The 16,816-nt window shown below is 36.4% G+C and overlaps 1 protein-coding gene across 4 annotated transcripts in view; it reads left to right on the plus strand.

The window, feature by feature from the left end:
- The window catches only part of POLA1 (DNA polymerase alpha 1, catalytic subunit), a 295,724-nt gene that overhangs the window by 129,616 nt on the left and 149,292 nt on the right, over positions 1-16,816 (plus strand). For all 4 annotated transcript variants that reach the window (XM_027535159.1, XM_027535161.1, XM_027535160.1 and 1 more), the window contains exons 33-34: positions 13,383-13,561; positions 15,248-15,379. In XM_027535159.1, coding sequence (XP_027390960.1) covers positions 13,383-13,561; positions 15,248-15,379 — 311 coding nt within the window. The remainder of the gene's footprint in view (positions 1-13,382; positions 13,562-15,247; positions 15,380-16,816) is intronic.

A 16,816-nucleotide genomic window follows, 5' to 3' on the forward strand; every position in this document is an offset into this window, starting at 1 on the left:
ACTTGGGCAGTTATAGGCTAACTTTTCTAGCTCCAACCTTTATTTCTAGCTCAACTTATTTTGTCGTCTAAATATGGCATTCCTTAATCTGTCCCTGCTTCATGGAAAATTCTCCCCCTCCTCTCATTGAAATGTCTGGCTTAAGACACAGGCTTTGGCATCATAGGGACCTGGGTTCAAACTCTGGTTCTGATGTTCATGAACTCTGGCTTTCGCAAACCTCTGAAGCTTGGTGTCAGCCTTGGTCTCTGGAGTCATAAACTAGAGTTGTTCTGAAGGAGCCATTAGAGGTGCACTTGAGATGCTCCATCTAGGCCTGGGCAGGGTTAGTGCCTGATCTTGACCACGCCCCACTCACTGTCAGGCCTGTGCAGAAATATGTCCAGACTCCTCTAGTCCATCAGATTTGCATGCAGTTATCTCTTGGTGTGCGTTTGTAGACTGAGATTGGACAGATGAATCATCAAGTCACATACTTTCCACACTGCTCTTGTTGAATGTGTTTCTGGGCTCCTCCCCGCCAGCATGCCCCCTTCGCCCCCGCACCTCCTTCTCTCCATTCTCCCATTAGTGTCTGCTCTGGAAGTGGAAACTCATTTTTGACATTTGCCTAAGCAAAACATAATTAGGAAGATAAAATTCTGCTACCAAAATCATCATATAATGTATTCTCAAAGTTGAGTTGTATTTGATGATGTTTATAAATCCTCAGCTGGGAGGAGGGAGCATAAGTGCACAATATTTTTGAGCTTCCTTCTTTTTTTTTTCCCTCTCCTCCGCCTTGAGTGCTTACTCTATCAGAAATTGTAATAAGTCCTTTGCATATGTTATCTCATTTAATCCTTTCAGTAACCCCATGAGGCTATGTTGTATCTCCTCCATTTTACAGAGAAGAAAGCTGAGGCTTAGAGAGGTAACTAACTTGGTCTTGTCACATCGCTAGTAAGTGGCCGACTGTGCTTGGACTGGGAGTCAGCTCTGTGTGACTCCAAAGCTTGTGCTTATACCACCACTACTTCTTACCTGGGAGAGGTTGTGACCCACGCCCTCAACCAGGAGTGGTATAGTGTTGATGCAAAGACCTGGGAGCTTCATCCTCTTCATGCTTCCTCTTCTCCCCACTGGTAAACGCCTGCACAAAGCATTTGTTTTTTTAGAGTAGATCTTCCTGGTTTTAGTTTGGATCATCAAGAACCTGATCCAAAGGCTAACCATTGCCCTTTCGTTCCTTAGTACTGAATTTTCTGGTGGCCTGGAGCTGAGGAGAGGTAGATGAAACAAGCCTCATCTCTCAACTGACATTTAACAGATAAGGGTGGAGCCTTGTATTTCAGCAGAAGAGCCCTAGGTGGTAGATCCTAGTTGGTAGACAGGCTGATGCCCACTTGGATATCTCAAGACTGGCTGTACAAGGAGCAGACCAGACTGATTTTGTTAGTTCCAGGGTTGTATTTAAGATCCTTTTCATATCCATTAAATCGCAGGCACATAGTAACTGCTTAAAGACAAACTTTCTCATCATTGTGGCTATCTTATGAATCCAGTTTTCATGTATTATTTTCAAAGCTGGTAGGCTGGGGAGCTCCATCTTCAGAGCGTTCTTGGTGTTACTTAGCACCCTCAGTCTACCGAGGGGACCATGTGACTGTGTGCACATCACCCCTCTCCTACCTCCATCGCCTGAAAGCTCTCGTTTCTGGGTAGCTGCTTAGAGCTGCTGAAGGGCCTGTGTCTCTCACCCTGAAGGAGCTGCAGCTGCTCCCCTTTTTATCTTTTTCTCATCTTTATCTTCTGCTACTTGACAGCAGTTTTTATGCTGAAGACATGTGAAGTTGTCATCGTTGTGCAGTCTGCCTCCTCCTACCGCAGCCCCGGCATCACCAGCAGTATCCACATACCTATCTACATTTGTAGTAAATCTCCCAGTCCTTTATCTTTACTTCTTTGCTCATAGGAGGGTCCACAGTAATGAAGTGCAGAACAGCAAGTGCCAGTCACCATGAAGATGTGTAGAAAATGTGGAAGCTGGCTGGGGAGATCTGTGTAAGCATCTGCCCCCTGCCCTTTTTAGGAGCTGCATTTTGATCTGCATCCTTTGTTCCTCCACCCCAAGGGAAAATTAGGGTGGCTGTTCTTCACTAGGGGATTCAAGGCCCCTGTTATCAGTTCTCACTTAGCCTGTGGTTTTAGAGGAGGAGGGAGGAGATAGGGAAGTGGTGGGAAAGAAGGGGAGTGTAAGGGGGTGCCTGGTTTCTAAGAGGTGCAAGCTATAGGCATAAAATTACTGTAATTTGTTTTTAAAGTTCTAAATCTGTTTTCTTTATATTAAAAAAAACTGCAGTTAGTGAACTGACACTGTTAAATGAGTTGAAGTCTGCAAATGTACACATAAAATATAAGCCCTCCAACCGTCTAATCACAGACATAAAATAATTCTCTTGCTTTTAATGTAGTTTTTATCTTTGACTAATGAAATGTATTACAGTGTTGAAACTTCAGTGAAGTTTGCTACTTTGTCCTTTTAGCTAGTATAAAGAAATCAGGAATAATGGCATAATTTCATTTAGGAAAATTATTAAGTTCATGATTTTTTTATTTTAAGACTCCTTTGTGGAGAGCAACTATATTTTTCAACTACCTCTTTTTCTGTTGCTTTTATACTGCTTTCCTTGAAATGAAAGGCATGCATCAAGTGTTGGTTTTATCCTGTGGCTTCATTTTGGAAATGCTCTGACTATTTCTCCCTGTCAGAATACCTCCTGAAGTCTGTCTGGTGGCATGTTGCATGGCCAGGTGTTCTATATAGGAAGGTCGTTTCAGTGAAAGGGAGAGAGGATAGTCTATTAAATGAGTGAGTGAATAAGTCTGTTGAATTGAAAGAGAATAATTTGTTCTCCCTAATAACTAATGGTCCTCATTATCCCACAGTAAAATGTGTATCATTTTTCTGAAACCCATGCAAGATTATTGCTATTGGGCTTAAATAAAGCTAAATTTTACTCTTTTCCATCTGTGAATAGAAAAAAATATAGTATTACTCTTCTTATACAATAGCCCTATGGGAAACATGGCCACTAAAACTTGGAACTCTTAGCTTTTGTTCTCTAGACTATAGGTTTTTTTCTCTCTTGTTCTAATGAAAGCTCTCTATATTCTGTGGATGAAATATTCACAGTATGCTCCAACATCCAAATAGTCTTCTGTACCTAGCAAAACAGGCTGGGAATGAGAATATTCTAAAGTTCATTCTTGAATTTCATCTTTTAATAAATTTATATTTAATACATGACAATACTTAAAATTATATAATATCTTTACTCTGATGAGGAATGATTTTGTACAATAACTTTCAAGTACATTTCTTCATGGTCAGTTATAAAATTTCAGGCATTTGGCTATCAGGGCTGTTTTTTCACTGGTCCTGAGAAATTATTGATATTTGAAGAACATGAAAATTTTAAATTTAATCTCTGAAAGTAGTGCTTAAAACAAGGGAACACACTTAAGCCACTGTGTTCCTGAGTTAAATTGGAAAGTAAAAACCCCTCTTTTTATAAAATGGCCATGCCACCTTACAGAAGGTGGTTTCTGTCAATACACAGAGTTCAGTGGCATTTTCTAAGAAATGAAATGCCACCGCAGGCCGTGCCATGTATGGGTGTGCCTTTGGTAGACCCAGAGAGAGATACATACAAAGGTGGTGGTGGGAGTGGGATGATGCCACAGCAGGTGCCTCAGGCATTGCTTTCTTGATCAGTGAAGACTTTGCCTTTTTTCATGATTAAGCTCTCAGAAGAATGTACATACATGACCATCATTTCCAAACCTTAGATATTTAATATGACATAATTTATAATAAAATTTAAAACAAAAGATTACACCAACTGCAATGTAGGATAGTAAGTCTGCTCAGCAGATAAGAACCCCATCTCAGGCTGGGTGCCAATCCAAGCATGTCACTGAATGGCTCATGCTCCTGGCTTTCTTATGCATCCATGGAACAGATGAATGTTGAAGACCTGAGTAATGGGTGCTGTGAAGGGTACAAAGTTGAGTTGGCTGAGGTTCTTCAATTACAGCCCAGCCTGTTGAGTCAATTTCCCTCTTGTGGGAAAATCTAGGGCCAGCACAAGTACATATCCCAAAAGAGGCAAAATAAATTTTTCAGTGTTTTGGAAGAAGCAGAGCCCACTTCTAGCTGGGGCCACCCAGGAAGAGTTTATGAAAATGGAGATGTTTGAGGCCATGTGGGTTTGCACTGTGCGTGTGGAGTTGGGAGTGGCTATCTGTGTGTCTGTGCTTCCAGCCCAGTGATGAGCAGCAGAGCCCTGACTTCCAGGCCATCCCAGCTGCTCTTCAGGGCACATGAGGGAGTTCACAGAGAGTCTCACAAAGGGTATTCGTTGCACTGCATTGCACCTCAGTCTTTACAAGGTGAGCGCACAGCGCTTGTGCCTGTGACCCAGGTTCACCGTGCCAAGGGCCTGCAGTGGCACTGTTTACCTGACTCAGGCATACCTCTAAGAACTTAGAGCCCCACCAGAGCATGCCGAGAGGAATTGCTAGGAGTAGTGATTTCTTGCTCTGACTTTGTAAGGCTTGGAATTTCCAAAGGAAAATGGAGATTTCTCACATTATTTAAGTTTGATCCATTTTTAAAAATTTAACTCATTGAGGAGTAATTGGCAAATATAATTGTATGTATTTAAAGTGTACAGTGTGATGACTAGAGATATGTTTACATTGTAGAATGTTTACCAAGATCAAGATAATTAACATAATCATCACCTCACCCTTCTGTGGGGCAGGGGTAGTGTGGTGAAAATGCTTAAGATCTACTTGCAGCAACTTTTAAGTATGTGATACTGTATTATTAATTATAGATCAAGATTTTAAAGATCATCATATTAAACATACTAAAATGATGCCAAGACTGTGTAGCCTATAGAAAAATGGGTAAGACGTAATATAATGAAAAAGAGCTGAGTACAGCATTGTGCACAGATACTTAAACTGTGTAAAATGTATACATATGGTTAATTCAGAAAAGTGTAAAGATGATGAGTTTTACGTTCCTCCTTTGTTGAAAAAATATAAATATTCTTATAACTAAAGTAAGATAGTTTTTATAAAATCAGATGGGAATATCATTGAAACATGTATATTATCATATGTGAAATACACGAGTCCAGGTTCGATGCATGAGATAGGGTGCTCAGGGCTGGTGCACTGGGATGACCCTGAGGGATGGGATGGGGAGGGAAGTGGGTGGGGGGTTCAGGATGGGGAACACTTGTATACCCATGGTTGATTCAAGTGAGTGTATGGCAAAAACCACTATAATATTGTAAAATAATTAGCCTCCAACTAAAATGAATTAATTAATTTAAAAAAATCAGATGGAAAAAATTGTTAAGCAGTTACTAACTCACTTGTAAAAAGGTGGGTGTTTAGGAACCTGTAGCATGACTCTGCACATCACCCCCACCCCATATCTACCAACATAGATGGAGAGAAGAGGATTTTGCTGTAAGAGAAGCAAAATCTTTTCTTGGTCTATTCCTTTGTGTTATTTTCCAAATATTTTTTCAGCATAAAGTTACTGTGTTTTCTCACATCTAAAAATAGGAAAGAAGATACTTCCAAGTTTTTTTCTTGCTTAGAGGTACAGGTCTCATTAAGTTAAAATTCACGTTCAGGGCTATCATCAAGGGCATTAAAAACAATCCTGTCTAGCAGGATTTTTTTTCTCCATCATGATTGTGGGAGTTATCTTTTGCAAGACAGTAAAACTCTTGGGAGTTTACTTAACCCACAGGTTTGGATATTATTTCTTTTAAAATACTCAGACATTTCTCATTTATCTTATGGAACGGTTTGTTGTTGCTGTGAAAAGCAGGTTCAGTTGCTTGCCACTTGTACAGTCAATTGTTTATCATTCAGTTGGATCTGTAGTATTTAAAATTTTTTTATTATAAAAAAATTCCAAACGTGTAATAGTAAAGAGAACTGTGTAAGGAGCTCCCATTTGCTCACCACCCAGCTACAACCATTCTGCAGCTGTGGCCAACCTTCCTCCTCTTCACCGCCTCTGATGATTTTGAAGTGAACTCTAGACATTGTATCATTTTACCTATAAATATTGGTATTTCATTTTGCATTTCTAAAAGGTAAGGTTCCCCCCTTTTAGCATAAGTGTAACATTATCACTATGGGGAAAAAAAACCCCACAATTTCTTTTTTCATCACATATCCAATAAGTGTATTTCCCCAGTCGTACTGTGAATGCATTTTTCCTTTAAAATGAAGCTCCTTCTTTGAACTGGAATCTAGTCAGAGTCCAGATGATAGTTAATCTTCTCTATCCCTGTTTTGTTTTTTGACCCTTCCAATTTATTTGTTAGAGAAACCAGCAATTTTTGTCCTATGGAATGTCCCTTATTCTGGAGTTTGCTGTTTGCATCCTGGAGATATCCTTTAACACATCCCTCTGTCCTCTCTGTTTCTTGTAAAATGGTAATTAGATCTAAAGACTTGCCCATATTTTGGTTCAGCTTAAATTTTTGCTAATCCAACTTCCTAGGTAATGGTCTGTACCTTTGTGAGGAGATGCATAATGTCTGATTGGAATCTAACACATTTTGAAACAAACTCAGAGATATAGCATGAGAGATACTTCGTATTCAGTTTTCCTACCTTTTTCAGTGTATAAATTTTCTTTTTTTTAAGTTGAAATATAGTTGATATATACAGTGTTATTTAGTTTTAGATGTACTGTGTAGTGATTTGAGATTTGTATACATTATGAGATGATCATCACAGTAAATCTAATAATCCTCTGTCCCCATACAAAGTTACTGCAGTGTTATTGACCATACTCCTTATGTTATATATTATATCCAACTCCCTCTCCCTTTTGACAGTCAGCTGTTTGCTCTCTGTATCTGTGAGTTTGTTTTCATTTTGTTTTGCTTTTTAGAGTCCACATTTATTGTTATCCTGTGGTATTCATCTTTCTCTATCTTATTTTACTTGGCATAGTACCCTCTAGATCCATCCATGTTGTCACAAATGCAAAATTTCAGTTTTTGGTGACTGAGTAATATTCCTGTGTGTATGTGTGTGTATGTGTGTGTGCGTGTGCGCACGCGCACACATAACACATCTTCTTTATCCATTCATCTATTGATGGGTCCTGAGATTGCTTCCGTATCATGACTATTATAAATAATGCTTCAGTGAGCATTTGAGTCATGTATCTTTTTGAGTTAGTGTTTTTTTTTTCCCCTGATAAGTACCAGATGCTAAATTGCTAGATCGTATGACAGTTCTATTTTTAATTTTTTTGAGAAACCACAATACTGTGTTCCATAGTAGTTGTAATAATGTATAATCCCACCAACAGTGCACAAGGGTTCCCTTCACACTACATCGTTGGTAACACTAGTTATTTGTTGTCTTTTTAATAATATCCATTCTGACAGGTGTGAGGTGATAGCTCACTGTGGTTTTGATTTGCATTTCCCTGGTGATTAGTGATGTTGAGCATCTTTTCATGTGCCTGTTGGCCATCTGTTTGTCTTCTTTGGAGAAATGTCTGTTCATGTCCTCTGCCCATTTTTAAAATCAGGGTTTTTGTTGTGTGTGTTGAGTTGTATGAGCTTTCTATGTATTGAATATTAACTCCTTATCGGATATATTATTTGCAGATATTTTCTCCCATTCAAGTGGGCTACCTTTTCTTTTGTGGATAGTTTCCTTGTCTGTGCAAAAAGCTTTTTAATTTGATGTGACCCTGTTTGTTTAATTTTGCTTTTGTTTCCCTTGCCTGAGAAGATATAGCCAAAAAAATAACTGCTAAGACCAGTGTCAAAGATGGTACTTCTTAGTTTTTTCCTAGGAATTCTTTTATTCAAGTCTTATATTTATAAAGTCTTTAATCCATTTTGAATTTATTTTTGTGTATGGTAAGAGAAATCAATATGAATTTCTTATATAACAGACATACAGAAAAGTTCACAAGAACCTAACTGCTCCATGAATTTTTCCAAAGTAGACACGTACCAGTGTAGTCAGTCCTGAGCACAAGAAACAATATATTATTGTATCCTCAGAAGCCCCTCCTATCCCCTTCTAGAGATTGTCCTCCATGCCCCAACAGAAAATTACTATCATGACTTACAACATCATAGATGAGGTTTTCTTATATTTCAATGCTGCATAAATTATGTCTTTACTCTTAATGTCTGGCTACTTTCATTCAGTCTGTTTGTGAAATGGGTCCATGTGGTCGTACTTCATTTCTGTCTACTATGAATATCTCACACTGTGTGACTACCTACCAATGGATTCTTTCCACGCTGGGTGGTTATCAGTATTAGGCATTCTAGTACATATCTTCTGTTGAAAAATTATATGTATTTCTGTTGGGTATATACTTAGGAGCAGATTGGCTTGGTCATAGTGGGCATATATGTTCAGTGTTCGTAGATGTTACCAATTATCTAACATGGTTCTACTAATTTAGAGCTGCTACTAGCAGCGTTTGAGTGCCTGCCATTCTCAGCAGTACTTGGTGTTTTCCTCTCTTCTTCATTTCATGTTGTGGCATAATGTTATGGTTTTAATTTGTGTTTCTTTGATGACTAATACAGTTGAGCACCTGTTATCATGCTTATTGGCCATTTGAATATTTCCTTTTGTAAGAGATCAGTTCAAGTCTTTTTCTGCTTTACTGTTGAGTAGTCTTTTTCTTACTGATTTGCAGGCATTCCTTATATGTTCTAAATGAGTTCTTTGGTAATATATGTTGCAAACGTTTTTTATTTGGAGTGCTTTCTTCTAAAGGATAATTAACATACCATGCATATCACACAGTCAGTGTATCAAAACACAGAATATTTCGATTGCCTAGAGAGTTCCCTTGTACTCTTCCCCAGTCCATACCCTCCCTCCCACAAAAGGAGCCACTCATCTGATTTTTATAACCATATGTTAGTTTTGCCTGTTATAGAATTTTGCACAAGTGATCTCCACTGGTACATGCTTTTTGTGTTCAACTTCTTTCACTTAGCATATTTTTGAGATTCATACATCTTGTTGCCTGTATCAGTATTGTCTTTTTCGTTGCTGAGTAGTATTCCATGGTATATGCTACCAGTTTGATATTCATTCTCCTGTTGATGGACCTCAAATTGTTTCCAATTTATGAGTATTATGAATAAAGATGCTATGAACATTCTTATACAGGGCTTTTTATGGATGTAGCATTCACCTTTTAAAAGTTCATTTAAGTATTTTTTTCTTTAATCATACTAAATTTTCAGTTTGTTTATTGTTCTCTAGGAAGTCCACATATACGAAGGCATGGATTCATGGAAAAGATTCGTTTCCTAGAAAAAATTTTTAGAAAAAAATATTCACATTAGGATTTCATAAGTTAGCTTCCCTAGTATTTTAAGTGATTTGTTTAAGGTATACTTGTGAATACCAGTTACTCTACTCATATGGAATTTTATTCATATGGATCTTTCCTGCTTCCCTATAGTTGTATGAACATAATTGACTTTACTGTAGTTATTTGCAGTTGCATTAGTAAAGACCTTGTCTTTGGAAGATGATTATTTAGTCAAATATATCAGCCTCCAAACCTAACACCCTGAGTTTGGAGCGTTTTAAATACTCCTTGAAAATGGGGACAAGTGAACATTCTAAAAACAGATAAATAGTTTACAATTATTAGAAAATACAATGGTAGAAAAAATAATCCTGTTCTATATGTTACATTGGAGGTATGTGTGATAAGAATGGGGCAATCTTAAGTAAAAAACCACTCCTGAACTCATCCTGTCCAATGCTCATGATGTTACTTTCTATAAATACTCTTGAAATATGAGAGCTTTGATCCTGTTGCCAAAATAATGTGAGATCCTATAAATTTTCTAATTATAAATGACAGTATTTTAATTTCATTCCACTGTGCCTCTGTCCTGTCTCGTCGTTGTCGCCCTCCCCCACACCCCTACTCCAGCCCAAGAAAAATGGTGTGACTGGATCACTACAAGTCACAGGGTTGAGTTAAAGCACACATCATTTCCATGACTGCTCTTCCCCCACATAACTGGTGCCAAGCGCAAATAGGCTGCTCCTTCTTTTATTCTGTGCCGGACCAAATGGTTAAAGTTATCTGTCAAAAGCTAGTCTAGTAGAAGTTCTTTTTCTCAACTGGGACATAAAGTCTGTTTCTTTAAGACAGTTTGGAAAAGCTCTGCATAGAAGAGATAAGGAATTTGGAATTGAGTTTTGTATCTCTTGGTTGCTCAAAGACTACTGTGATTACTTACTGTGTAGTGTGCAGTTTAATATTGATTATACAGTATATATGCACGTATGGAAACTGTGATCATAAAGAGTTTGCTTTAATGTCATTTCTGATGATTGTGTTTCATTTTGGAGGGACAGTAATTACAAATGGAGTTCTTTGTAGCAGTTCAATTTTGCACATTTTAAAATTCCAAATCTACCTCTAGGTGGCAGCACTAGACACTTTTTCCCTGTTTGATTTCAGGCTTAACGATTTATGGTATAAGTAGTAAAACTTTTAAGTTTCCTGAAACTTTGAAATAAGCTGTTCATCGCCAGTTTTGTGCAGATTTGGAAAAATTAACTTCTATGTTGAATAAGTTTGGGGTTTAAACGTGAATTTTAACCTTAAAAAAGGATTCTAGCAGTAATGATCCATATTTTTAACATGACTTCTTAATATGTTTTCTTAAAAAGATTTAACTTAGCCCTCTGTGATTTGCCTGTTGAACTTAAAATTGTCCTCCCAAGAAAATCACTTCTTTGTGATATTTTTATATTCAAGTAACTTGTACAAGGGTTGTTATATACTTAATATTTTAAGGTTATTACAATGTCTTCTCCCTATTTTCTATTGAAAAAAATATGCCATTTTGACTTGTGGCCAGAAGTACTGAGATGAAGTCCCTTTTCTTGGAAAAAAATCAGCTTGTGTGTAAATATGAAGTAATTAGCTGGGCCAGTTGGTTTTGTGATTGCCCTGGGCAGATAAGGGTGGTTTGTGGGAATGGACATTTAAAGTAGACATTTCATAAGGCCTGGTAATTTTTATAACTCTCAGTCACTTGTTGGGCTTTTGTCCATAAGTAGCAGGACAACCCATGTCCAGTTGTGGTGTGTTCAGCGGGCAGGCTGCCTCAGGTACACTCAGTGAACATGACTGGTAGGGAGGCCTATAAAAGCTTTCATTGCTTCCTGGTTGCAGCCCAACCAGTTTTGTCTGTGTGCAAACCCAGCTTTGTTTTGTTCCTTGATATTTAGGTTGTGAAAGAAGCTTGTCTTTTAGAAAACCCTTGCTTATTTTTTTCCATACTCTTTGAAGAGTATTGGCCTGGGAAATTGGTGGAATAATCATACCATCAGAGAAAAACTGGAGCTGCTTTCTCATAATCCCGAATAAAGCAAGACATGTGAATACAGTTGGATTCACAACTAGAGGTTCAGGAATTTGCAGCAGTTACCCTTCACTGCAGAGAAGAAATGGCACCATTCACAGGGGTGGGCCTAGTTTCTCTCACTCCATTCCTCTGTCTCTCCTTGTCTTTAAAGGAGAAGATATGTATTCCCCCACACTTCACTAACTTGCTGTTTCTCTTAAGCTGTAGGTAACTTGTAAGATAAAAATGTATAGTGAGCCTTGGGGTCACGTGGCTAGTGAGCCGTGTGATCTATGTTACAATAATTTATATCACTAACCAAGAACAGGTTTTCAATTTGTTTTGAATGTGTAGTCTTTGTTTTTATTATACACTATCATGTTGGGAAATACTCACTTTAATTACTACAAAGAGCAGCTATTAACTTGGCTGCAACATGAACGTGCGTTTCATGTATTTTTCCAAATGTATAATTTTGAATGAATACTAAATGATGGATAAATAATGTTCACCCACTATTTTATTTTTTCATTCATGTGGCATTTGTTGAGTGCTTTTTACATGATCGGCATCATTGAAAATGATTTGTCCTCTAATGTCTGATTTAAACTTTAAAAGTGTATAGTAGCTCCATTTTGCAGATGAGAAAACCAATACTCAAGAATCTTTTCATTTTTTCTTTTTTAATCACAAAGCTATGCATTTCTTTCCAACTCTGTCCACAAGCCAGCTCCCCAGTGGGTTTTTTTTTTTCCTTTTCATTCTTTTTTCAGCACCTTTCAACTGCCAGAGTCAACCCTAAGTCTTTTATGATTATGAGATGTCACTTGACAGTTGACTAGCTAGGATTTAGAATCTTGTCACTGAATTCTAAATATATCTGTTAGATTATCTAACTATGCAAGCTGTTGATAGAGATAAAACAATTTTTAGATATTTTTAGTATTTGGACTTTTATGCTCAGTGACTTTTACATTATTTACATTTATACTAAAATAAACATGATAGCTTTATATTTCTAACCAAAAAATACCTAGAATTCTTAGGGATTGCTAAGGAATACTTTCAAGAAAATAAGATATAGAGTGGAATAATTATCTTTAAGTATAAATTCATATAGTGGATTTTGACATATATGCTTTAGTCAACGGTAAGTTAAATTTGTTGGCCTTAAAATCTTTCCTTTTCTCAAATAGCTTGGGGAAACAAGATAGTGTAAACTATGCATCAGTTGATTTCTTATGTTGTTTTGATTGAAATATAGAAGGTATATTTGGCTTCAGGATTTTCATGGGACATTTTGGCCTATAGAATTTGTAGATCATTGTTTTTGCATGTATTTTAAATTTCTGAATTCAGAACAGTAAAACCATGTTGCGTTTTGACAGATGCTGCTACTGAATTTTAACCACTGAATTAGATAGCAACCTCCATGCTGTTAGCTACTGAGCCAAGATGGAATTGACCACTGCATTGAAATCAGGGTTAGCAGTTGTGTCTGCACTTGAAGGAGTTGTAATAGCAGTGAACTTGTTTTCCTTAATGGGATTTTTATTCTCTCTTTTCAGTTTTAATGGTAATACTTTGATTTTGGAGATTTTAATAGTGCATTTTTGGGGAGATTGTCACTGTAACTTTAAGAAAATAGTAAAACCATCCCATAGAAGTAAGTAGTTTCCAAATGCAAATGTCCAGTAGCCTGTTTCTGCATTGTTTTGATGCAGTTTGTTTTGTTTATAATTTCCTTAAAAAAAAAAGAAGTCATTTGTCTTGATGATATGAGCCTCTATCTTGAGTTCAAATGGTTGTGTATGTATTTCATGAATTTGAAACAACTCTTCTGATTTCTTTGTAGTATTTTTAGGAGAAGGGAATTCCAATAATTGTACCTTTCTGAATTTATTTTTTCTTTGACATTAATAGGACTTGACCCCACCCAATTTAGGGTTCATCATTATCATAAAGATGAAGAGAATGATGCTTTACTTGGTGGCCCAGCACACCTCACGGATGAAGAGAAATACAAGGACTGTGAAAGGTTCAAATGCCCATGCCCTACATGTGGAACCGAGAATATTTATGATAGTGTCTTAGATGGTTCGGTTAGTTATTTTTGTTTCTTTTTGTTTCTTTTGTGAGTGAACTAGTATAAAGTCCTCTTTCTCTCCCCTGTATGTGTAAAAAGGAAAAATGTTTTTAATGTGTTTAAAGAATTTTGGCATCATATGAATTCTGCCTTCACAACTTACGTTATTTCTGCTTAAAACCTCTTAATAGAGTGTACTTGAATATTTGTTTTTGGCTTCCTAGAATGCTTGGCCTTGGTTTTTTAAATGGAATCTCCTGAAAATTCTAAATTATCTTAAAGTATTTTTATGGTAATTCCTTAATTAGTAACCTGTATTTCTCCACTCCCAGCCCAATTTATTAAGACTTAGAGTGATATTTGCCTTTATCTTAAATCAAGTTAATGGGAACTAAGTGTTTTTGAAAAGTTTTTGTTTATCTTTACACATCCCACTTGCCTCCTTTTTGACAAAGTTACTCTGATGATCTTTTCTGCTGTCTTTGCATATCAGGCATTAAAAAAGTCACAAGGAGACATTTCTCTCAAGAAGTACTGCCAAAAAATGTATCATTGACCTTGGATCAGAACTTGAAACTTGGCCAATCTACTTGATTCCACTGCAGTGTTATACATGTACTAGCCATGGGCAAATGAGTAGGCAGCAGAACCATGTAAAACCTTGAAACTGAAAGAAAATACATCCTTTATCTAAATTAAAAGTAATTATTTTAAGTTAATTTGGACAAACAGCAGATGTTTTGCATTTTTTTGAATCAAAACAAAGCAGTCTTTGGAAGCAAGTGCAAGGAAGAGGCAGACACAGATCAGCAATACTTGCTAAATCCTTGAGTTTTGCTTCATTACAGCTGTAAATAAGATAGTTAATTGCATGGAGGCTTGACGACTTGCAGATGGGCTAACTGTGGAAGAGCCGATGTCAAGCTCTAAAATCTCTTCCACCTGGAATTGCTTAGTGTGGCGGGGTAGGGTTATATACCAGATTGGAGCAGGAAACCAAGATGTTTTAAGTATCAAGAAGGAAAACAAATGCTCCAGAAACCCCAACAGTTTTCCTGTATATTACATTTGCTTTGTCTTTGTTTAAAACAAAACAAAACGTTTTCTCCAACTACTAATAATTCATAGTTTCAAATTTGTGCTCCTCCTCTCTCTCCCCTCCCCCAAATACATTTTTCACTTGTAGGGGACGGGGTTACAGAAATTTTAGATTTGCTAAGCTAATGATGTGGTCATTTTGTAGTGTAACACTTAATTTTTAGACTTTATTCTTAAAAATTAAGTTGGTAGTACTAAGCAAACTATTGTCATTAATATTCTTGCATTGTCTTCAAGTTTGGAATGAATAAATACAAATTTAAATTTTTGCTCAGTATCTCTAAGAAGGATGTTTATTTCCAGTAACTTGACTTTACTGGTATTTTCAGAGGGGAGACTACTTTATCCATGGAGTCTGCCATGTATTGAATGTAAAAAAAGTGATTTCAGGGTTTTCCCTTCAGTTTTCTTCTCCATTATCATAGTGACAAGAGTGGAAGCTATGTGTGACTGAGGGGATCTTTGAGTAGAAAGTGGTTGAGAAAATAAGGTTAAAAACTTACCAATAAAATGAATTAAGAATACAGTACAGCAGGACAGCATGTAAGTATTTAAGCACAGAAACCTTTCATAATCTTTTTTTTGTCTGTCTTAACTTCTGTAGGGAACTGATATGGAGCCCAGCTTGTATCGTTGCAGTAACATCAATTGTAAGGCTTCTCCTCTGACCTTTATGGTACAGCTGAGCAACAAATTGATCATGGACATTAGACGTTGCATTAAAAAATACTATGAAGTAAGTATCTACCATGAGTTTCTTACATATGCAATGTACTTAGATTTGATACTTGTTTTTAAATGGTTTTTTGTATTATTGGTTTTTTCCCGAAACTAAAATTTCGAAAAGATGAAGGAAAATGATTTGATTTTTCTATTGGGGATTTTCATCTCATTTTATTTTTAGAAATGAAGCTTTTGCTTTTAAGAAAAAATGAAAATATAATCAGGAAAAGGTTTCGTTTCTTGCTACCTAAATAAAATGAAGTTATATGGTCACTCGGATCTTTGGGCAGAGGAGGAAAAGTCAATATTAACCTTTCTTTGGCAACTAGAACTGTAACATCATGTATGGTGATTTATAATAAACTGCCAACTAGCTAACACTTTGTGTTTATGTGGTAATCTAAACCATTTCACAGCTTAATTTTCCAAGGAAATCAGAATAAACGTCTTTTAAATTTAAATGCAGTTTGTCTGTCATTTTAAAAGAGAATGTCTAATTTTTATAAACATATAGTAAAAATTCCAAAAGAGTGAGTGAGCTGTCTGCATTATAAAGAAGGCTTCTTTCAAAGTTTTGGTTTTGTTTTTAACACATTTCATATGAATGAGTTTTTTCTCTTAAAAAGTTAAAATTAAAAAAATCCCCACATTTCCTATTTGATTTTTCTTAGTGTTTCATTATGTCACTTGTCATCTAAAACATTTTCTATTACTTTGAAAGCTCACTGTAACTTATGTAAAGAGGCTACACTGGCAAGGTATTTCCAAATAATGCTCAGGTTCTATTAGGTAAGACTCTTGACTTTGATCAGTATCATTTTATAATTTCTACTATATGTTACTTAACATACAGTATAGCATTTTCTTCTTTAAAATCTAACTCATTAAATGAAAATCAAGTATTAGATCATTAGGATGAAGAGTGAAAACATAGAGTTCTAGTATTGTGATTTTTGGAGTAGAATAATTTATATTTGTCAAGGAAAAAAACCCAAGTAGGATTGTCTGAAGATATTTTTAAAATAGTAATTATGGCTACATTTTGGGAAGTCTGAAATATTTTAGTGAATAATCCTGTGTTGCACTTAATGAACATTGGATGGGAATAAAGGTTATCTGTGGGTTCACATTCCACAGTAGATGAAATGTTCAGCACGTGAAATGTTAGGCCTTTATTTAGCATAAAGAGCCCAAATCAAAACTATTCAGCTCGTTTACAGACCTCAGTGGGCAGAGCATGATTCTTGACTCTTGGGAAGAATTCCGAGTTTTCTCTCTGTGTTTAGTCTATCAGATTCTTCACCATGGAAATGTTAATACTAGGAGAAGCTCATCTATTTCCTTCTCTAAGAATGGGCAATCTGTTTTGACTAAGTTAGGAATAGGCAGAAAAATGATCTTTTGAATAGTTAGAAATAACCCTAACTGAAAGATTGATTTCGAATTGTGT

Source organism: Bos indicus x Bos taurus, chromosome X (genome assembly GCF_003369695.1).
Source record: "Bos indicus x Bos taurus breed Angus x Brahman F1 hybrid chromosome X, Bos_hybrid_MaternalHap_v2.0, whole genome shotgun sequence".
Classification (NCBI taxonomy): Eukaryota; Metazoa; Chordata; class Mammalia; order Artiodactyla; family Bovidae; genus Bos; species Bos indicus x Bos taurus.